Source organism: Melanostigma gelatinosum, assembly GCF_949748355.1.
Source record: "Melanostigma gelatinosum genome assembly, chromosome: 17".
Lineage (NCBI taxonomy): Eukaryota > Metazoa > Chordata > Actinopteri > Perciformes > Zoarcidae > Melanostigma > Melanostigma gelatinosum.
In genome coordinates, this window is record NC_136650.1 from 2,977,286 (window position 1) to 3,000,938 (window position 23,653).

Below are 23,653 nucleotides of genomic sequence, written 5' to 3' on the forward strand. Positions count from 1 at the left end.
ACCTTCATTTCAGCAGGTTGCTAATGCAGAGGTGTGTATAGATCACAGCTATTATTTTACTCTTGATAAGCTAATTTAGCCAGAGTAGATTATCATTTTCATTTAAATAATTGAACTGGATTGAATGCATATTAATTGCAAATAGAAGATAGGCCACAATTCTACCAGCTTTACAGTAACAGTGGAAGTTAATATGAAGCCATACAGTAACAGGGTTCAATGAGAACGAATCCCTTTATTTGTACAGGCGATGGTTCTCGCTACTCTTGCTACTCTTGCTATCTTTGTTTTTATTTGACCAAAACTTGAAAATGAGACCTCTGTCTCTATGGATTTTGTCTAAATAAAGGTTAATATAATAATAGAGCTGAAATAGTGATTAATAACTGAATAATAAATTACTTTTTTGCTTAAAGTAAATATTGTCTTACTACTTAGTTTTCTTCTCAGAGTACACCAGAATGTAAAATAAAATTCCCGGAGCACCTGGCAGGAGCTTTTGCCGACCGTCCTCGGCTTCTTGGAAAACAAGATGCTGGAAGTACTTTGGCTATATTGCAGACAGTGAAGGAAAGCCCACTGACCTACAGAGACCCGCCTGCGAAACGTGTTTCAGACCAAGTGAGGCAACACGTCTAACATGGCAAAGCACCTTAACGACAGACACCCTGAACTTTTTAAAGAGTTCAAAGAACGACGGGTAAGCAAATGTGATTATAAACATGAACACCCCCAAGCTCACCCATATACAGCTAACACGAGGAGCCTTAGCCTAGTTTGACAACAAGCCTACATGATCATGAGGTCACAATGCACACAAACGTGTACTAAATGAAACACAATGCAACACACATGCTGGTGGAGCCTGAGGGTGGATCTTGAGCTAATTATTTTTATTTTTAGTTAAGGAAAAATAATTAAACCATGAATTAAGATAAAATATGAAGTGAAAATATCAAACTCACTATGCAAGTAAATGAAGCATTGTTTATCCACCCACTCCCACAGACAGTCAGACAGATGCCAGCAGAGCAGCAGCAATCATGGCACCATGTAGTTTTCATTAATATCTTGCTGTAAGGCAAGGCAAGGCAAGTTTATTTGTATAGCACATTTCAACAACAAGGTAATTCAAAGTGCTTCACATAAAACCATTAAAAGCATCAAAACATAAGGCAAAAGAAAAGGAGATTTAAAAACAATTAAAGAAACAGTGTAAGAAATAAAATAGGCTAATACTAATATTAATGCCATTTGTTAAGTGTTCAAAAAGCTGGGCAGGAACAAGCTGGTAAAAAAGGGAACCGTACAGATGTTTTATTTATTACTAGTATAGATAAATATACCAGTATCTTATTTGTGGTATTTTATCGAATTCTGGTATCGTATCGTAAGTATCGGTATCGTGATACTTATGGCAGGTATCGTATCGAAGTCATAATTTTGGTATCATGACAACCCTAGTCGAAAGCCTGACTGGAAAACATCAAAGCAGTTATTTACGGCCAAGAAGTTGGTCAGCTGTTGGAAGACCGCTTTTTCAATTATTTTACTTAAAAATGGGAGGTTTGATATTGGCCTATAATTTTTCATTGTTGCGGAGTCTAAGCTAGCCTTCTTTAGGAGTGGTTTAATGACTGCAGTTTTTAGGGCTTGTGGGAAGACACCTGAGAGAAGGGATGTGTTTACAATATGTAAGAGATCAGTGGTCATGCAGTTTGAAATATCTTTGAAAAAGTGTGTTGGTAGAATATCCAAGCAGCAGGAGGATGACTTCAGATGTTGTATGATGTCTTCTAGGCTTCTACGGTCGATTGAATGAAATTGTGTCATGATATTTGAATGGATGTTATTCAGAGATCGGGACAACACATATCCTGTGGTTGATGTGGAGGCACTGACTGCTTGTCTAATTTTCTGAATTTTGTCAGTAAAAAGGAGGCAAATTGATTGCATGCCCAGGTGGATTGGAGCTCAGCAGCTACAGAGACTGTAGGGTTTGTTAGCCTGTCGACGGTAGCAAATAAGGCGCGTGTATTGTTCTTGTTTTTGGTTATGATGTCAGAGAAGAACGACTGCCTTGCATTTCTAAGTTCCAAGTAGGGCTGGGCGATATGGCCTAAAAAAAAAATCTCCGATTTTTTTACAAAAAATCCGATTCACGATTTAAATCGATTTTTTTCCCCCAAAATTTTTTGCAGATGACAGAAGCTGTTGAAAACAATTTTCTTTTATTTTGTGATGATTTTCCCAAGTAGGTTGATAAAAATAAAGTGCAAACAAAACCTGAACATTGTAGAAAGGTGCCTGTAGTATACAAAAAGTATTTGGTCACTCTTTTGTTTGCCTGAATCATTTAAATATAAAATTAAATTAAACATAACATTAAATGGCATTAAATAGTAGCCTTCCATTGTAAACAACTGTGCAAATGTAACTTTTTACAGTAAGCTTTTCTAACTGAATACACTGATACAAACACAGCATGAAATAAAATGTATATGACCCTTTAACATTCACATTTTCAAAAGTGCAACATCTGATCTAACATCAACATAACATATTTTGCACAGTAAATAAGTGCATGTAAACAAAATCAAGTGCATTCACAACATAACCAACAGTATTAAACAGTAGTGCATGTTTTTTCTAAATTTTTTTGCCAGGAAGACAAGCCTGTCTACTACCTCTGGCTTCAGGCATGCACAGTGGCATGTAACAATGCCCCCCCCACACACTGAAAAGCCTCTCAGAGGGGGCACTTGTAGCTGGCACAGAGAGGTATTTCTTTGCTAAAGTACTTAGCCTTGGAAAGTTAAGTTGGTGACGCTTCCACCAGTCAAGTGGATCGGTGTCTGGGTCAACCTGCTGGACCACAGGTCAGTTGTTGCGGAGTAGAATGACATCCCCTCCAGCTCCGCAGAGATCCTTTGGCGTGTACTATTGTACAGCCGAGGCAAGGCAACGTCAGAAAAATGTTTACGGCTTGGTAGCACGTACCTGGGGTCCAAAGCTTTGAGACGGTGAATAAACCCCGGCTTTTCCACGGTGTATATGGGCACCATATCTTTTGCGATATACATCGCGACTGCATCCGTGATGGCTTTCCACCGGGCACTCTTCTTCGCATGCGGAGTACAGTTGGTGAATGTCTCCAAAATGCTGGGTTGTTGTTGTGAGGTGGCGGCGGCGGCCAGCAGTGAAGCTGCTGGCCGCCATTGTTTTAGTTTGTAAACAATGCGCGCGCACTCTACTACGGGAACCGAACGGGGGGGAGGGGTGGGGGCGATTTTCTCGATTTTCAATAAAACACATCGCCTTAAAGCACACATTCGAATTAATCGATTAAATCGATTTATCGCCCAGCCCTAGTTCCAAGTTATAATTGCGAATTCTCTCTTTATAGATGTCAGTGAACCTGGAGATTAGTTTTTCGATACCTGCGCTCAGCTTTCCGACACTATTTTCTCTATTCTATAGTAGATTTGAATTAGTATTAAGTGGGAAGAAATTATGTTGATGAGGGAAGTTAACTTTGTTAAGCAGAGTTGCATCTGATTGGTAAATGGACTTGTCTTTGTATAGCACCTTTTTAGTCTTCTGACCACTCAAAGCACATTCTGAATGAACTGACTCAATGTCCTGCCTGTTTGAGGCAGAGTGAGACAGACTTGTCACTCAGGACATATTGTTTGCTTATATTATTGTGTCTGCCAGTTGAAATAATACAAGCAGCAAAGAATGTGGGATGCTGCTTTGTTTCAGTGGAAAGAAAGACTCAGTGTTTCCCCTAGGTTGACTGCTCTGGGGTGGCAGTCAACCTAGGTGTTGACTTTTAACACTTAAAAGTTTCCTTAAAGAGGCCTAATACAAGATTGGGAGCATATGCTATAACCTCTCAACGGTACTTAACATGACGACGTTTGAGCCGACGGCTCATAGCTAATGCTGCTAACAGCGCTAACTACAGCGAAAGTGCTGACAGAGTTAACGGTGTTGTTTTTTCATTCTAAAATAATACTCCACTCAGCATTAATTAGCTTTCAGTAAATAATATGTCAGATAGACCTGATCAAGCATTAACTCTCACTCTTACATTAGGTGACTTTTAACTTGAATATTTGGAAATTATATCTGCTGCTTTTTATTATATTCAAGTTGTTTGTTTGTATACTCTTTTCCACAGCTACCTTCAAAGCTGGAAGAAGACTCTCCTCATAGTTTCCCACGACCAGAGTTTCCTTGACGAAGTGTGTACAGATATCATCCACTTAGACAATGAGAAGCTCTACTATTACAGAGGGAACTACTGTAAGTGCAATTTAGAGCAAGAACTTATACCTTGGGAATGAGATATCAACACTCACATCATCTCACATCAGTCTCAATATTAATGAAGGATTCACAAAATGTATTTTGTGATTTCTATATAATTGACTTTCACTACAAAAAATGTTTTCAATGTACACAATATATATATAAATGTAAAGAAATTCCACATGTAAAAAAAATAGCATTCATAAATATATTTCTGATATACACACAAATGTTTCTTGTTTTAAATATATGTAATACAAATGGATGTATATGAATGGATGAATGGAAAACATTTGGATCTTGTTACATTTATATACAAACAGTTGAAGCTGCATTTACAAACTACTTGTGATGTGTGAACTTCACTGCATGTGTGTTGGGTTTTTTAGACTCTCCTGACGTCACTTGCAGGAAATTGTTTGTAGCCAATCAGATTTCTCCTCCATTTTCAACAAATGAAGGTATCCTCTGTCATACTCATGTAGGAAGCGTGATGGAAAGGAATCTCCTGGAAACAGCTCAGACAGCTATCTTCGGGGAAAAGGGTCAAAACATCTGACAACAAGTGTTGAAACAACCAAACGTGGGCGGGTTAGTCTGTAAGGATCCTCCAAACAAAGGGATACAGCTACTGGATTGAAGGTTACGCCCACAATGTTGAAGGGAAGACCATCATCTGGCACACAAACGTATAGCTACGCTAATGTTAGCATTAGCCAGGATTTGCTAATGCTGCAGGGTACAATACGCAGCTGTCATATTCCTAGTCTATCAAACTAATACAGGCTGAACTCCTCTGATCCAAAGAGTTAACTGTACCATCGACACTGCTGTCTGAAGTGTTCCATCCTTTCCACCCTGTGCATGATGTAAGACTATAGGGTCACTCATGTGATTGGTTGAAATATATATATATCTCTTTTTGTGTTCATTGATGGATATTTTTTGGAGAGTTGTTTGTTTTTACAAAATCTACATGTGAATCCTTCTGTGTGCCTTCATTAACGATTGATCTGACTTCATAGATGATGTCTACCTTCAGATCTAATGGATCTGAAAGTCAATCTGTTGAGCGACTTCCTTTTCTATATCTGTGTTGAAATCTGTCTTATTGCTGCTTTTGTACTGAGTTAGGACAGGACTGCGTTAGCATTGTGGTTAGACAGCGTGAGACACACATTACTCACGGTGTTTTTTGGTTTACTTTGCTTTTTTTAAGTGACCTTCAAGAAGATGTACGTGCAGAAGCAGAAAGAACTGCAGAAACAGTATGACAAGCAGGAGAAGAAACTGAAAGATCTGAAGGCTGGTGGCAAGTCCACCAAACAGGCTGTAAGTATTCAGTTTTCTAAAGCTGAGACAAAGTGAACTCGACTTTTCTCACTCTGTTACAGTAGTCACTGTTGAAACATGTTTATAAGGGGCTTTATAACATGTTGGGCGACTGTGGCTAAGTGGAAAGCAGGGCCGTCCTTCAATCAGAGGGTCGGCAGTTCGATCTCCGGCTCTGCTAGGCGCATGTTGATGTGTCCTTGAGCAAGACACTTAACCCCAAAATTTCTCCCGTAGCTGTGCCTACAGTGTAGATATGTGATAGAATCTGATTTGTAAGTAATTGAAAGTGGATAAAAGCGTCTGCTAAATGACTAATGTAATAAGGTCTTCATGTCTTAAGCAAATGTACAACATAAAACTGTGGACTCGCATCAAGATATGGTGTGTGTCAAACCTCTCCATTCTCTGTTAAACCAGTGCTTTATCCATCCATCCTGTCTCATGTTGTTTTGTTTGTCTCAATGTTTCCTCTCAGGAGAAGCAAACTAAGGAGGCCCTGACCCGAAAGCAGCAGAAAGGCAAGAAGAAGGGAGGTCAGGAGGAGGAGAGCCAGGATGCCACAGAGCTGCTGAAGAGGCCTAAAGAGTACACCGTCAAGTTCACCTTCCCCAACCCACCTCCTCTCTCACCGCCCATCCTGGGACTACACAGTAAGAACTATAAACACCGACAGACTGTTGCAGCAGCTCAATGCTGCACATGTTCCAGTCGAGCAGGTGCCCAGTGAGCTAACACGCAGGTGAGGGCTGAAGGGGGCCGGTGAGGACTGCCGACATGGTTTGGTTACATGAACCTTCAGCCATGATGGAGGAATTAGGTCAATCTGAGATGTGCGATAATATTGTGATGACGATATGACTTGTCATAAATAAACAAATATTGAAGTGTGCATATTAGCTGTACATTTCCTCCATCAGCTGGCTGTCTATAAATTCAGAACAGGATTAGAATGGAATATTTTCAACATAACTAGGCTCTAGAACAGCAACAGTTATGGTTACAACAGCAAAGTCACTTCATACAGTCATTAATATCTCACGAGAAACAAATCTAACATGTCAATAAAATAAATAATATTCCTGAGTGAAGTTTATAACGAATGAAGAACACAGACATCAGTCATTCCTCCTGTCCTCTAAAATAAACAGGTTGTCTGCAGGTCTATGGAGCCAAATCCAGGCCAATAGTTTTGATCATTTTGAAATAAAATTTGGTCATGAACATTCAAAAATACAGCAATGTATTCAAAATAAAAATAAGTGAATGAAATGTTTTGGGTTGAATATAATTTGATTTGGAATTGTTTTCAATAAAATATTTATTTTCATTTTTCACTTTCATATATATTTTGATATTTGAGGTCTTGTATTTTTCACTCTCAGATAGTTTTTTTCAGTTCAGACTTTTGGCCCTGATCTGGTGTTTGGGGCGTGGCATCAACTGAGAGGGGCGTGTAATCATGAGTGGCAGCATAACGAAGGCTGAGGACCGTCCTCAACCACACGTAGGTACTGCAAGAATTATGATTCAACACTTTCTATACACCATATTCACGTAAATACAGTGGGGAAAAAACTGAGCGCCCGTTATCCTGAAGGAAACTTCGGAGAGGAACAGCTACTGGTTTGATTAGTCTTTCACGGGGTTTGCATCACCCTTGGTCCGTGTTTCAAAGCGGGTCGGGTGGGTTGCAGACATCGGCGCAGACCCCTGACGCATTTTACGTGAGCCGATCCCCGCCCTGGTGACTGTTCGACTCCGAAGTTTCCTACAGCATCACAGTTTTTTCCCCACTGCATTCACGTGAATATGGTGTATAGAAAGTGTTGAATCATAATTCTCGCCGTGAAACCGAAAAAATAAGATTTAAATCTGACCTCAAATATCAAAATATATATGAAAGTGAAAAATGAAAATAAATATTATATTCAAAACAATTCCAGAACTGAATAAAGATTGTATTCAACCCAAAAAAGCACTTCATTCACTTATTTTTATTTTTGAATGTTCATGACCAAAACTTGAATTTTCAGGATCAAATTGTTATTTTCAAATGATCAAAACTATTGGCCTGGCTTTGGCTCCATACAGGTCTACTTTAACTCATCAGGCATGTTGATGTCGCTATGACGATGAAAATACGATTCATCAATCAGCCTTGAGAACAAGACGGGATATGAAATGATGCGAATCAGTGATACACACAGGAACAAAGAACAGCAACATAAGAGTAAAACCCTGCAGTGAAGTGAGAGCTGTCTCTCTCCTCTGCAGGTGTTGACTTTGGCTACGGGGATCACAAGCCTCTCTTCAAAAATGTGGACTTTGGAATCGACATGGACTCCAGGAGTAAGTATGCTGCTTCTACCATCATTGTTAACGTTGAGAACATCTTTCTGTCTACTTATATGTTGGTGGAGGGTTAAGAAGTTGATTTAGTAGCTGAACACTTTGTACCTCACTCGGGACCTTTTTTGGCTGTAACATTTTTCATTTTATGAAGTTTGGTAAAGTTGCGAGTGTTTTTCAGATTTTTTTATTTTTTTTGTTAAGTTCAACGTCCGCTACCATAAAAAGTCTGATGAGCTGTGTAGCCAAAATACGGACACAAAAATGTTCCCATTGAATCATTTTAAATCCACAATTTTTATCCCACTGTCATCACAATATAAAAGCATACATTATATTTTTCCATTGCTTTCAATGTAGGGCCTGGCTTCGAAATATTTATTTTTCTATTTTCTTCCACATTGAGTCATTTTCTCATGTTTGCCCTGTGAGGCAAAACATGCTATTTTCCTGGTTTCCACTAGGGGCATTGCTGCTGTATTATGGAGCACTGCAGTAAATGTCTGCAGTAGAAATGATGGACTGGACTTGTATAGCGCCTTTCTTGTCTTCCAATCACTCAAAGCACTTTAACACGACATGTCGTCAGGAGCCACCTGCCCAGCAGGACTGTCCTTTGCTCTGATTCATGTGTCTTTGACCTAATGAGAAAACTGTGAGCCATTACAGCATAAAATCGTGTGTGTGTGTGATTGCATGAGCTGAGAGCAATTAGTTCTAATGGCTGTTCAAAGTGAGCTAATAAACTATTTTTGCTTTGCAAAATAAGCTAATACACTATTAGAAGGTAAGAACTTTGAAGGTAATTGGAATAATAAAAAACAATAATTTACATTTTTTTATGGACTGTAAATTAACAGGTGAGATTCTTTAATCTAATCTTTTTGCATAAAAATCCATCAAAATAGATATTGTTGCTAATCACTGACATATCTCAAACTTAAATGGCAAAAGAAATTTATTACATTTTTCAGTTTACATCTTTTTTTAAATTTAATTTGTATAGCCCAAAGAGGGCTTTACAATCTGTGCATATGTGCCATCTTCTGTCCCAGTGCCCTCACATTAGATCAGGAAAAACAGAAAAACCCCTTTAACAGGGAGCGAAAAAGGAAGAAACCTTAGGGAGAGCAACAGAGGAGGATCCTCTATCTGGATGGACAGAAGTGTGATAGATGTCATGTGTACAGAATGAACAACATAACAGAGTTACAACACATTCAATATGACAGAAATTAATCATACAATGACTGAGTAGTATGTATAATGATGAAAAAAGCAGTCATGGTACCCGACCGTAATAGTAATCTAACTAATAATAATAATGATAGTAGCAGTCGGCGACAGCAGGGTCACGGCAAGAGGCAAAACCAGGGTCCAGATATAACCACGATCCATGGAAACCTGTGAGGCGAGAAAGCAGTGAAGAAGTTAGTAATGAGCATTAATGGGACATGAATTCATACATAAGGAGAGAGAGAAGAGAGAGGAGCTCAGTGTATCCTAGGGAGTCCCCCGGCAGTCTAGGCATATAGCAGCTTATCTAGGGGCTGGTCCAAGGCAAACCTGAGCCGGCCCCAACTATAAACCTGAGCCGGCCCCAACTATAAACCTGAGCCAGCCCTAAACGTTAACAAAAAGGAAAGTGTTAAGCCTACTCTTAAATGTGGCGAGTGTGTCTGCCCCCTGGTGTTGAGGCAGAAATCTCCTCACAATGAAAATGGAGCAGGCCAGCACACGTGGAATGATAGCTTTTCAGACACACGGCGCTAAAAACGTTACCGAAACTGATTTACAATTATAAGCAATGTTCCCTCTAATTTTTCATGTGTCTGGGCATACACACAAGCTCCCTGAGCACACTGAGGACCACTGTGAGCAACATCAGATGTGCACGCTGTGGCCACACACCAGTATCACACCTGTTCAAAACCTTGGATCATAGCAAGTTACATGGCTTATTAAAAGAATCAAATTACAGCAGCAATTTTCACTAGTTTACTTTTAATATAAGTGATTTGACAAACTTTAAAGGAAAAAGACAAAAATCTTGTTGTTCATGAGATGTGTAGTATGTTTTATGTGAGAGTCCTGCTTGGCCATGGGAAGAGTCTTGCTTTGGCCTGTGTGAGGTCCTGTTGTGGCCTGTGTGAGGGTCCTGTTCTGGAAGAAATGATACATATACACCTTTCAGACATAACATTTTGTTCACATTAAAACATTCACATTTTGCACAATGACGTGTGCTGTAGCTTGTGATGCAGTGTAAATTCCTGTAACTCTGTCTGTAAAATATGTAATTACTCAGTTTTTTATTATCATTTCTACTACCCATAAATGATCTAGTAGTAACATAATTTAATGATTAATATTCATAAGTAAAAAATCTTAATAAATGTCACGAGAATATGCACAAATCTGACTTAAATTGTACCTTATTTTTCACGTCTGTCCTTCTCACTTCTCCAATGGTTGTACACTTTGTGCAGGTTGATGGCTTCGTCTGCTTCTTGCTTTGACTTTATGCGCATCAGCTGGTCCAAATGTGCCACTTCAAGACGATTTCTGGATGCTGTTTTGATTTTAGTTTTAGTTTTTTCTGCTGAATGTGACGCTTGAGGTAGTCCAACTTCCATTCAGTCCACATTTTTCCCTCGGAAAACTCATTTGCTACTTTAGCTTCGCTGCATGTTTTGCAGAGTAGACCCTTCCCCCTCGAAAAAGAAAAAATCTCACCCAGTTTCACCGCTTGTTCTTCTATTTGAACATACTCCGACAGCCATTCCATCTTAAAAGAACCACATTTCTTTTTTCCAATGGCTTGGTGAGTGGATGTGTCGCTGCCCGTTCGTTTCGCCATGATAAGGAGTTAGCATTTGCGTCTCGTAACTCCGCCGCACTGTTGTTAGCTAGCTAACCTGCACGGCGCGAATGGGCAGGGCAATAGTGTCAATGCTATGATTGGCTGCTTAGCGTAAGTGAACCGAATCGTATCATTGGCTGGACACCTGTCACTCACTGAGTTACGTTGCAAAATAGTACAGAAAACAAAATTATTATTATTATTATTGGTTTAATTGATTAGATAAGATTAGGACTAATATTAGATATTAATTAATACGTTTATGTTGAATTTTATTTTATGCGCTGTATAGATTTTCTTGTGCGCTGAGAATGTGCGAGCAGTGCGCGATTGCTCAAGCGCGCAGCTTAGAGGGAACATTGATTATAAGGAATTTAATTCCACTGATGCAAGTATGATTACAGTTAAACATTGGAGTACATACTCCTATGAAATATTAAAACAATAAAACCCCATTTGCAAAAAACTCTACTCAGCTCCTCAGGTATAAAACACGTCTGTCCTCTGCGAGCATTCACGTGAGAGAGAAAAAGACTTGAAATTAAACCTCCCACCTCTGTTCGAAACACCTCCTCTTCCATTTATCTCGATTCCTATTGGCTAACTTCCAGGAGTGTATTCGGCTGTCTGCCCCTGAGTCTACTAACACATTCAATGACTGTCAGTTACGTTTTAACCCCTTCTATAATAATCCTTCAGTATGAAAGTTAAACTTCTGCAACTTGGCAGAAGCTTCATGTTTTTTTTAGCTACTATTCCTACATCACTATGTTTATCTTAATTATGCATTCCCAAAACCCTTATGATTATGACTAATTATGAATTATTAATTATTAAACACTTTTATTATATCTACTAACTACAGTTTTTTGCTCAAATTTCTTACACTGGACTGAAACGGGAAGCTTGATAACTAAAGGCTCTGGCTCCCATCCTACTTTTTAAGACTCTAGGAACTAGGGAAGTGTTCTGGGTCAAGTAGAATAACTTCAGTTTATTCTGAGTTTAACATTAGGAAGTTGCAGGTCATCCAGGTTTTTATGTCCTATAGACATGCTTGAAGTTTAGTGAGCTTAGTTTAGTGGTTTCATCTGGCTTGATCGATAGATATAATTGAGTATCATCTGCATAACAATGAAAGTTAATGGAGTGTTTTCTGATAATATCTGAGGGAAGCATATGCTGATAAAGGTGAAGAAAATTGGTCCAAGCACAGAACCTTGTGGAACTCCATGACTAACGCTGGTCTTCATCGAGGTTTCATCGTTTACATCAGTGGCGGGCCGTGCATTTTATACCTGGGCCTTCTTACCACCTAATAACCTCATGATGGCGCCACAGCTACGGTTATTTGTTTCTAGGGGTGTAACATCACTTATTTGTTTTAAACCGTTCGGTACAAGGCTTACAAACCGAACAATAATACTGATGCATTTGGAAAATGCGGAAGCTTAAATTGTGGTAAATATAACGTTTTCGGTGGACACCGGTCTGTCTGTCTGTTTAGTTTCCGGGTCAGCGTCTGACCTCGGAAGCAAAACAACACGCACAAACTCACGCTACATTCTCCCCGCAGCGTTTAGCTGTTCCACTGATTCAAACAGGGCGAAGCAATCGCCACACAATCCCCATTTCTCCAGACCATCATTCTTGTTTGTAAAAGAAAACAGCCCAAACTGATTCAATGATCCGGACCCGAACCCCACGCAGGACGGGATGCTTCGTAATTAACGGACAATGCATATGGTCAACATCAATGTAATTAACACAATGACAAGAGCTAACTCACAAGAACCGTCACACATATTCACAACAAAGCATGACAAAACAATCCAGCAACGCTCACACTAAAGAGCAAGGGCCATTCAAATATTATTTACATCAGGGAACAATATATAATATACATATCTAATATCCATAAACAACACGACAAAACACGGCAAAATGAACACACTGCATATACAAAGAAAACAAAAGCAGTTTCACTTACCAAATGCTGTTCTATTTAAATACAAAGTCCGTCCTCTTTGTTTACAAAGAGGTCAATAACTCGGCTGTGCAGTACATCCGTGTGTTTCAGTTCCAGCTAGAGGTCCTTTTCAGTATTTTCCTATTCTTCTTAACTTTTTCAATGTGGAGCTCCGTTTCCATGCGAACTTGTTCGTTGATCTGGAGAGCCAACACGTTTTTAAGAGCACGTAGCTTGCAAGTGTCCCGCCGTACTTTGGTGTTGTGTGGCGGCTTTGCTCAGGCAGCTTAATGTCCTTCTTGAGAAAGGCGTTCCCAGTAACTCCGCCACTAAATCAGCTTCTCGTCCTTCCGCCATTTGATGTTAAAAAAACAAAGCCAAGTAAAAAAAAAACTAAAAAACTAAAAATGCCATCATTTCTTCCATATCTTTCCACTTGAACTCTGACTGCTAACAACCTCAGTTCTGCTAGCAAGCGCAAGTTTCACTTTAGTCACGTGCTCGCACACTGACCAATCACAGCGCACTCTGCAGCGTGTGCACCTGGACATGAGCGGCACGTAATGCTGACGTCATTATAGGCCGCAAGCAGACGCTGACACGTCAAAGAATACGCCCAACATGTCAAACTAAAGATCTGATTGGTTGAACACCATGACAATCAACAATACCGTCCCCATTCACTTAAACTGCTCATGGATTCACTTGTGAGTCTGCAGGCCTCTGGCTCTGTTCTTACCTAGAGACACAGAGGTGAGATCTGATTGGATAAAAGCTCTACTTAAAACAAGCTGCACTGGAAGCAGAGCAACTGAGGAAGACAGTAGCTGTGCAATGAGAAAATAAGATAATGGGAAAAATATTTGTATGAATTATAATACATGTAGTGTATTTAAGAAAAATTATAAAATAGATTTATTTATTTTATTTTTTTAAATATATATATCTTTGTGATTCTGTTTATGCCAGCAGAGAAGGCCTTGCAGGCCCTGACGGCCCACCACTGGTTTACATACACAAACTGAGATCGATCTGAGGATAGGACTTAAACCAGCAACATCCACACTAATACGTTTTGGTTTTAAAACAAAAACGATCTCCGTCCAGACAGCGTTTCAGCATCGTTTTCGAGATTATCTCCGTCCAGACTAAAATGCCTGAAAACGAATATCACGTGACTCTTCACGTTCACTGGGCATGTGGGTGCGTGCCGGTGTAAACGGGAAGTACAGCGCTGCGGTCTTGCTCTATCTCTCGCTCACACATCAAATTCATTTTTTAATTAACATTTGCACAATAGTTTACTAGATTATGGTCCATAAATGTGGTCAACACACGTCTCTCACTCGTTTCCTCTGCGTCGTTGTCTGTTCTCACTCGTAGCTCTGCTGGTGACTGAAGTCTCCGTCCTACTGGAGAGCAATCCATGTTTTTTTCCTTTACATTTTATCTGCAGACTTCATAATAGTTTGCACAAAAAAAACATAATTTATACTAATGCCCACTGATGTGGTTTGAAAACCACTGTTATCTAACTTTTGCTCTCCAAGCATCTTAGTATGCACATATTTAGATCAGAGAAGTCTTTTTCTCATGGTGTGCCCACAAACACTTTTAATAAATTCAGTGTTTGGGCCGCTGTAATTCAAAATGGCCGACTTCCTGTTTGGTTTAGTGAATAACTCCAAGAGGATTTTTTTGTACATCCCATCACGTTACACATATGTACCAAATTTCATACAGCTAGGTGAAACCCAATGTTGGGGCGACTCAATAGGGAGCGCTATTGAACCAATATTTCATGCCGCAGCTGGACACGCCAATCACACTGCAATTTTCACCACGACTGGCTTGCGTGCCAAATTTCAAAAAATTGCCAGTATCCCAAGCACCTCCTTTTTGCGACAAAAGACGTAAACAATAGAATAACAATAGATGCAAAATAAACATTTGTTCGTTACACCAGAGGATCTTTTTTTCAAAGTGAGGCACAAAGGTTAAACAGAAATAAACATGGAGGCACTCAGATAGTTACTATATTGTTAATGGCAGAAAAAGATTAGTTGATCTTCCAATCTTCTGCTGACCTGACCTCCTTCCTTTAGTTTGTATAGTTGGACCCAATGGTGTTGGAAAGAGTACCCTGCTGCTGCTGCTCACTGGGAAATTAAATCCTGTAAGTATGTAGATATGCAAACATTTGAATTTCACTCAAATATATGTACCAGTGAGGTAACTGGATGTTTCTTTTTTTAGGCTAAAGGTGAGATGAGGAAGAATCATCGCTTGGTAAGTAACTTCCTGTTAGAGTATGTCTCTTGAATAGTGGGTATTTCCACATGCTCACACCATTCAAAGATGGGGGGAGAGAGAGACCGACACCACATTTTTGTGAACAGCCCCGCTTTACACGCGTACCACGCTGTTAAGAGTTTACTCACCGTAGTGAAGCGCAGTGTGCGCTGGGTGTGTCATCACGGCTCGGGGAAGAGTGACTCAGCCACGGCAGCTCAGCTTTTTGTTCCCATAGTCCGAAGAGAGGATACCCGGTCCGAGGACAGTTTTCATATGCTTTTTCATCATTAAACTCACTTCGGATACATTTTGAAGCGAGAAATCAACTATGTAGATTTTGAATATTGCCAATCTTACAAAAAAATGTTGGAGAACCGAAAATATGCCCCATCGTTTTTAAGCTTGTCGCTTCGGGGGTCGATGGCTAGCCACTCGGCCAGATCAGGCTCACAGACCCCGCTGTGAGAACGCTGGAGCTCTCTGACACGCCACACAAACACGAGTGGATCTATGGTGGAGGAGCAGAGCACAGTGGGGCTTCCTGGAGGCTGTTTAGCGGCTGTGGCTTAGAGCCAGGCGGCTAAGATTCAAACAAGGGCCTGCAGAGCATGTTGAAGAACCAGAGGGAGGGTGGTGGGCTTAAACGTATCTATTAGACACACTTGTGATCATAATAGTAATTGATCATGTTTGTGACAGTCCTAGCAACTGCCTGCTGATTGTATGGCATGGTGCCCTGTTCTGACATGAACAGTGGTGTGTTACCGGCTTACAGTGTGATTCTGGCAAATGATCAGAGTTGTAACTGGTCTATTGTCTGCTTGCAGAAAGTGGGCTTCTTTAACCAGCAGTATGCTGATCAGCTGAACATGGAGGAGACCGCCACAGAGTACCTAATGAGGCACTTCAACCTTCCCTACCAGGACGGCAGGAAGTGCCTGGGACGCTTTGGCCTGGAGAGCCACGCCCACACCATTCAGATCTCTAAACTGTCCGGTACTTATATGAAGCGTCATGACATGACATTTTCTGTCGGCTGACAGGAAGGAGACATTTTCTAACATAGTTTTCTGGAATTCTCTCCAAACAGGTGGGCAGAAAGCCAGAGTAGTGTTTGCTGAACTGTCCTGTCGTCAGCCTGATGTGCTGATCCTGGTGAGGTTCACTGAGCCTTCTATACACACTGCTGATGTTCTTCCTGACTGACCAACTAACCAGCTGCTTCTTTTCTCCTAGGATGAACCCACCAACAATTTGGACATTGAGTCAATCGATGCCTTATCAGAGGCCATCAATGAATATAAAGGAGGTAAGAGGAGACACATGAGGTGTCCACCAGCAAGGATCTACTCTAATGATCATAACATTCCCCAGATTGGCTGATGTACAAGTGGATTATCATATTGTAGTGAAATGTATGGGAACTAATGGCTGCCTGGAAAGTAGGAGGAAACACAAATGAAAGGTTTGACATGCAACCAAGATGCTCCTGTGTAACACTGACTAGGGGTTTCTTCATTTAGTTTCTGAAAGAAAAGTGGCCTCAAGGGTGTGAGACACAAAACATCAACTGTCTATCATTCACAACACCTGACATTTATCATTACAGCATGCAAGTTTACTTCCGCCAACAATGTCATTCAAAAACTAAATTGAATGATTTGTCAGACCACAAATGAGACAAGAATGCTCATTTATTGTTAGACGTTTGAGTAACAATGTAGGCATTTAGAGCCTGACTGAGCGGTGAAAGACGGATGATATCGTCCGATATACATTGACACATATTTGTGATTGGGGTCCCTTACATGAGGTTGTTAAAGGGTCAGTGTGCTCGGGTGGACTAGCTCGGTAATGGAGACACTCTTTCTACATGTCTCTGCTGACATGTCCTGTTACTGATCAGATGTTACTTATGGAAACCTAAACAGAAAAACCTGTGAAAAGTACTCCCGTTAAGTCAGATGAATGACAAGGCTTTGCAATAGTAAGCCAAACTTTAGGTAAATCAAAAATGCTTTATTTTGCCTGTCCATGTTCTTTCTCCTAGAGCTAACAATCTGTCTCTTGTTGTCCAGCTGTGATCATCGTGAGTCACGATGCCCGGCTCATCACGGAGACTCAGTGCCAGATGTGGGTAGTGGAAGACAGTTCGGTCAACCAGATCGATGGAGACTTTGACGATTACAAGCGGGAGGTGCTGGAGTCTCTGGGAGAGACCATGGTCAACAAGGTCAACCCATGATCACTCTGTATGCTGTGTACACACCAGCTGGGACCAGTCGCATGAGTTTCAGAGCAACGCTGGAGTTCCTACTGTTCATTTCTAGAAATAGAGGGAGGTCTACTAAATATCTGTGGTTATGATCTCCTAAAGCCAAACAATAAAATAAATCCATTTTCATTGGGGTTTTATTGTGCCATTTGTATACCAGTAGGACATTTACATGGTCAGCAAACCAAAGTAACTTAGTTACAGTCATTACAACATGATCAACTGGACGGGTTCTGGAGTCGTCGTCACTTTAAGTAAGCCTTGTATGTCTTCTTCACTTTAGCCACTTCATTCTCATCAGGTGTTATTTCACTGTACCACTTATACCAGGTTTCACCAGAGGTCAACGACTGGGCAGGTGGTGTTGACCCCACAGCATCATGGGAATTGGAGTAGTCCTCTCCTGAAAATTCCACATGTGGAATCTGAAAGGGAAGAAAGCCTGGAAGAGGACACGGGGTGTTTCTGTCATACATCGAACAGAGATAATGTGAGAAGAATTCTATCGGAAATGTTTTACTGGTTCTGTGAATATTAAGGGTCCACAGGTGTTCATCAATACAGCTGAGATCTTAAACACTTCCCACCTGAGTCGGTTGTGAACTAATTTGTTTCGGGGTCCTATCGTAGCTATGCTGAAGGTCAGTCTCATTTAGGATTAGCTTTTGAAAAATCACATTGGGTTGTACTGGGGACTTGGTAAATTCTATAGACCTATTATATCACTGTCATTTATTGTCCAATTAAAACGGTGTTCAAAAAAGAGAACGGAAGTCCTTAAAGGGACAGTTGTGATGTTCAGAGGTGTTGTGATCTACTTCGCCACTATCACTGTATTACTACGGGAGTACTGTTTCAAAGAATCGATGAGTTGATATAGTGAATATTCTCACAGCTTTAAACAGTTAGTGTGACTTTGGTGTTTTAAAAGGTTAGTTCGGTTCACCAAAGTCTCACAATAACCACCAGCAACTCCAGGTAAAAAGACTTGTTAATGGAGTCTGGATGGATATAACTACTCTATTTCTCCGTCAGAGGGAGCTGTCTGACAGCACGGCAAAGCGGTAAAAATATTCTAAATACAACGTACACTTAAACACGTCCACAGCTGTACTTGAGCTGGACCAGTTCCTCGTACAGCCCCACCTCAAAACATCCAACTGTCCTTTCAGGTCTCGTGTTGCCCTACGTACCGTGATCTCTTGCTGTGTTGATTGCCTCATGCAGCTTCTTCTGCTGTTTCATACACACACCTGGAGACAGAACAAACACTACATGATCCGCTGGACACCCTGATGCATCAGTATGTGCTCATGTTTAGGACCTACCGGTTCGAGTGGGATCATACACCAATCCAGTGTGGGGACTAATGAACTGCTGCAACAATTTCACATTCTGCAGAAGAAGATACATTTAGGTGTTTATATGATTGATTATTGATCAATAAATTCAACAAGAAAGAAAGCTAATTCATTACTGCCAATATGAGGCCCTGGGCGCTCTCACTGCAAACACATCCCCAATTTGAGAACATGCTGCCACCTGCAGGACGGCGCTGTAAGAAGCACACAGCTCACTAAAAGTGATGCGCATGTTGTTGCCATGTTTTGGTTTTTAAAAATAAAGTTATTGAAGTCAGCTATCAGCCAGTGGTGTGGAATGTGGTTCCGTTTGTTTCAACATTGTGCTGTCAGCATTCAGAGATTACAGCAGATATCAGCTGGTCACCAGCTTTAGCCCGCTGCTTCTTATGAGCCTGACAATTCAAATCAGACAATGCACACTATTGTGAAACTGGTTAACATGTTAGCTGGCTATAGTTGAAGTTTGGATGGTCAGTCACTAACAAATAACTCAGACATCTGAAACATGTTAACAGGCCCCAACTTTTACAACAGGTCACAAAGCAAAACGGATGGAAACAGCTGCTTTCATTTTAACAATGAACTGTATTTTAGGAGATGAGCATATGATTTTTATGTAAAATATAAATCTGAAAAGTAACTACATTAAATAAATGTAGTGGGGTAAAAAGTACAATATGTCTCTCTTAAAAGCACTGGGGTAGAAGTATTAAGCATCAAATGGAAATAGAGTACAAGTCAGTGGAAACTGCACTAAAGAACAGTACTTCAATGCATGTACTTACTCGAAACATTAGAATTGGTTTCAAGTGATACTGGACCAAAGCAAACAGGGCAGAGCCTGACTGATCACACTGAGCCGACACCATTCCATGATCAATCGATCAGTTGGTTAACAGAAATATAATTGGCAACAATTGAATAATAAAAAATACATCACAGGTTCCAATTCTCTCCACTCTTCTATGACGTGAATTGAAAATATTTAGTTTTAAGACTGAAGACATCACCTTGGATTTTTCACAATTATCTGACTTAACCATAAATGGAGAAAGAATTGGGTCGATTGGCTTTTCCTGTAGCAGCTTCTCCACTTTGGAACAGTTTGCCTGCTGTTAAAGTCTGTTCACTGTGTTGAACCTGTTTTTAAAGCTTTTAAAGTCTCCAACTTTATTTATACACTGCACATATATGTCTCTATGCTTGTACGTGTGTATATGTCTGTCTTTGTGAAGCACTTTGATGCAAAAGCTGTTTGCTTTTAAAGTGCTAAATGAATGACATACATTTGATTCTCCATGATCAACAATAACAGTTGTTAGTTGGGGTCCTAGTTAGCGTGTCAAAGATGCGTTTCTCTGTTACGTGAGGCGATAAGTAACTTTTAACCTCTTTCCCTTTACGCTGTAAAACGTCCTGCTCACTAAATAGAGTGGTCTTAATTATTTAATGTCCGCATTGTAGGATCCTTATTCAAATTAAGTGTGTCATGTGTTTAAGAAAAAACATAATATGGCTGATGTACAATTTGAGATTTTTTGAGTTTAATATAGATATTTGTGTCCCGATTATGGTGCAAAGCTTGAACACTGGATGGCTGATGCCACATGTTTCACAGAAAGCTAGATGTGTCTAGAAAGCTTCAGTTTCCTCTTTTTGTTAATACTGAACCAACTTTACAGAAGCACGGACATGATCAAAAAGTTTGACTTCTCACTTGTCTTTTTTTATTACTATTGAATTGAAATGTGCCTGGTCAGGTCAGAAAATCAATGACGCCAAAGGCACAAGAATGGACGACTCCTGTTTCAACTGTAGTGAGGACCTGTAGCACAGGATGGCCTGAGGCTGAGGCTCTGTCTAACAACGGATCGTGCTCCTCCAGGCCGCTACTTCCTATAAACTGTCCATGTATGCAGCCAGATGCTCCTTATTCAAATGCTACAGACAAATCAAACATGTATTTATTTGTTTGCAAATAAATCTTAAATGAGCAGGTGCAGTGCTTGGTTAGAATCCAGACACAGACGTCAGCAGTGAAAGATCAAGAACAGCACAATGTGTTTGATGTGCGGTGAGAAACCAGTGTGACTGAGATGCTGACCCACCTGATGGTGGATTAGAACGTTTGGATCCCGACAAACTGGACACGGGTTTCCACATATCTTGTCTCCTCTCTACAGAAACAGAATCAGCGTTTAGGTGACTTCCCTTAACATGACAGATGTGATGCATGGAACCAATGGATTCAAATAGAAATTTTACAATGCAAGTCTTGCGTGTCTTCTGTGGGGGAATGCCACCTTTGTGGTTCCTCCTGTAGCCTGCCCATACTGGATTGGTCCCATACCTCTCAATATACTCTGTCAGGGGAAAGGAATATATTATAAAACAAAAGTACAAGGACGGGAGATGAGACTTGAGTTTCTTTCAGGTACCTTCACTCTCCAGATAATCCCAGGGTCTGTCCTTGTAGCGGAGGAGAGCCTCAGCAGCATCCTCATCCTGGAGCAATGCTGCTTTGCAGAACAAGCGACTCGGAGATGCAAATGGAGAGAGACCCAGGCAGGATCTTACAGGCAGCCTCTGCAGACACGACTGAAAGCAAAATAAAATGATCTCAGCATTGCCATCATCACAACATGAGTAAATGTATGTATTGGCTTCTCTGCACTGGCTCCCTGTAACATCTAGAATATCATTTAAAATCCTTCTCCTCACCTACAAAGCCCTAATTGATCAGGCGCCATCATATCTTAGGGAGCTTAAAGTATCATACCAGGTTTGCCTTGGACCGGCCCCGAGATAAACTGCTATAGGCTTTAAAATCCTGCTGTTGGTTTACAAAGCACTGAATGGTTTAGGGCCAAAATACATCTCTGATCTGCTGCTACCTTATGAACCATCCCGACCCCTCAGGTCGTCTGGGACCGGTCTACTTTCTGTTCCCAGAGTCAGAACTAAACATGGAGAAGCAGCGTTCAGTTTTTCTGCTCCACATATCTGGAACAAAGTCCCAGAAAGCTGCAGGTCTGCTGAGACCCTCAGCTCATTTAAATCAAGATTGAAGACTTTTCTGTTTGCTGCTGCCTTTAATTGAACCAGATTCGAGGATATTAAATGAATTTCTGCATTTAACTACTGTATTTTATTTCTTAACTGCTTTTTAGTGTTTTAATGAATGTTCTTGTTTTTGAATCTCCTTTTCTTTTGCCTTATGTTTTGACGCTTTTATTGGTTTTATGTGAAGCACTTTGAATTGCCTTGTTGTGAAATGTGCTATACAAATAAACTTGCCTTGCCTAGACTGCCGTGGGACTTCCTAGGATACACTGAGCTCCTCTCTCCTCTTCTCTCTCTCCTTCTGTATGAATTCATGTCCCATTAATGCTCATCACTGACTTTGCTTCTTCCCCGGAGTCTTTGTGCTTTCTCCCCTCACAGGTTTCCATGGATCGTGGGTTTACCTGGACCCTGGTCCTGCCTGACACCCACTGCTATTATTAGTAGTCACATTGCTGTTACTATTACGGATACCATTACTGCTTTTATTAACATTCTACGATATACACTGCTGTTAATATTAGTATTCGTAATAACTCAGTTATGTTGTTCATTCTGTAGACATGACTATCACACTTCTGTCCATCCTGATAGAGGATCCTCCTCTGTTGTTTTCTCTAAGGTTTCTCTCTCTTCTAGAGGATACAAAAATATATTTGATCAGTCAGGTGCAAAAATCCACATGTACAAATGGGACTTGCCTTTCGGACACAGTAGCTAAACAACCCATACGTATGCATATTACTTCCTACTAGAATCATAAAATGTCCCCCTGTGTCCTACAGTAGTGTCTGTGTTGTTGCCGAGAGGTTCTCAAACTCTTATTAACGCCAAATAAAGTTAACGCAAGGGGCATTATTACCGGAGGCTACAAGTCGCTGCTAGTTACGTTGCTGCACACCGTAGGATTTTGGAAGCGTCCGGCTTCTCATATCACCTCAACATTTCAAAACATCAGCACTAACTGATCACAAATAAACTCATCGGATGATCGGTATGTCAACAGCAAAGACAAATGAACCAGTTACCTGATACTGTCGTAATGGATGTAAAAGGGAAGGCGACAGACAGCCCAGAACCTTTGCGATCCCTTGAAAGGAGGCAGCCATTTTTCTGTCCCAGTGGGGTTGTAGGTGAAAGGTGAAAGATCAAGCAATAGTGTAGAAATATCAAGTTACATTTTATATCAAAATTGTATCACAAACAATCCCTTTATATTGTGTGTGAAGCCATATTCTGACCGTTTTATTTGAGTTTGTTGGGTGTAGATGATTGTTAAAATGTTGCGTTCTCCTCGACTTCTCTTCATAACCATGGTGACGCCACAACCCCGACGGACAAGCTAGTCGCCATTTTGAAGTAATTTTGTTAACTAAATGTATATGTTAAATAATAACTACAATCCAGCCAAATCAACGACATTGTTTGGTATGCTTTATTGTCTACTTTATGACGTAACTGCACAATACTTTCAAGGTAAATCCCGGCAGTAATTCTTAACAACAGCTTCCAAAATGTGTGACACGCCATTATGTCCTTGACAGGACAAGGGAAGGTTGGCTATCCACCATTTTGTTTCAGCAAAAACGGAAAAAACCGTTGCCCATGACGTAAAAATCGTCACTCACTATAAAAACCAAGTCCCTCCTCTTCGGAGTCATTCCTGGATTTGGTCAAAGGTAAGTGAAGTCAGAAAGACAGCGAGGCTTACTCTCAACATTTTGTTGGTCTGAAATGCTAAATTCCTACTCAATGTTTTCAAGAACCAACAAATGACTTTGATATAACGGTAGACGACGGAATTTATCAGACTCTAAATTAAA

At 40.5% G+C, this 23,653-nt stretch overlaps 2 protein-coding genes across 3 annotated transcripts in view; one reads left to right on the plus strand and one right to left on the minus strand.

The window, feature by feature from the left end:
- Nucleotides 1–17,532, plus strand: part of abcf1 (ATP-binding cassette, sub-family F (GCN20), member 1) — a 47,910-nt gene extending 30,378 nt beyond the window's left edge. For both annotated transcript variants that reach the window (XM_079288317.1, XM_079288318.1), the window contains exons 15-24: nucleotides 4,187–4,311; nucleotides 5,537–5,649; nucleotides 6,128–6,302; nucleotides 7,927–8,001; nucleotides 14,939–15,009; nucleotides 15,090–15,122; nucleotides 15,956–16,124; nucleotides 16,219–16,283; nucleotides 16,365–16,437; nucleotides 17,207–17,532. In XM_079288317.1, the coding sequence (XP_079144443.1) occupies nucleotides 4,187–4,311; nucleotides 5,537–5,649; nucleotides 6,128–6,302; nucleotides 7,927–8,001; nucleotides 14,939–15,009; nucleotides 15,090–15,122; nucleotides 15,956–16,124; nucleotides 16,219–16,283; nucleotides 16,365–16,437; nucleotides 17,207–17,373 (1,066 nt within the window). In that variant the 3' untranslated portion in view covers nucleotides 17,374–17,532. The remainder of the gene's footprint in view (nucleotides 1–4,186; nucleotides 4,312–5,536; nucleotides 5,650–6,127; nucleotides 6,303–7,926; nucleotides 8,002–14,938; nucleotides 15,010–15,089; nucleotides 15,123–15,955; nucleotides 16,125–16,218; nucleotides 16,284–16,364; nucleotides 16,438–17,206) is intronic.
- mrps18b (mitochondrial ribosomal protein S18B) lies at nucleotides 17,523–22,946 on the minus strand. The gene is made up of 7 exons (XM_079288319.1): nucleotides 22,859–22,946; nucleotides 21,206–21,365; nucleotides 21,033–21,130; nucleotides 20,876–20,944; nucleotides 18,732–18,798; nucleotides 18,597–18,656; nucleotides 17,523–17,845 (listed from the first exon to the last, which is right to left on the minus strand). Exons 1-7 carry the CDS (start codon nucleotides 22,937–22,939, stop codon nucleotides 17,649–17,651), a joined length of 732 nt encoding a protein of 243 aa, XP_079144445.1. The 5' UTR covers nucleotides 22,940–22,946; the 3' UTR covers nucleotides 17,523–17,648.
- Between the last annotated feature and the right edge of the window lie 707 nt (nucleotides 22,947–23,653).

Excerpts from the sequence above, each read along its gene's own strand:
- mrps18b (XM_079288319.1), bottom strand. The coding sequence starts at position 22,939 with ATGGCTGCCTCCTTTCAAGGGATCGCAAAGGTTCTGGGCTGTCTGTCG. Across the intron at positions 18,799-20,875 it reads ACGTTCTAATCCACCATCAG|AATGTGAAATTGTTGCAGCA; the intron begins GTGGGTCAGCAT and ends CTTCTTCTGCAG. Across the intron at positions 18,657-18,731 it reads GTATGATCCCACTCGAACCG|GTGTGTGTATGAAACAGCAG; the intron begins GTAGGTCCTAAA and ends TTCTGTCTCCAG.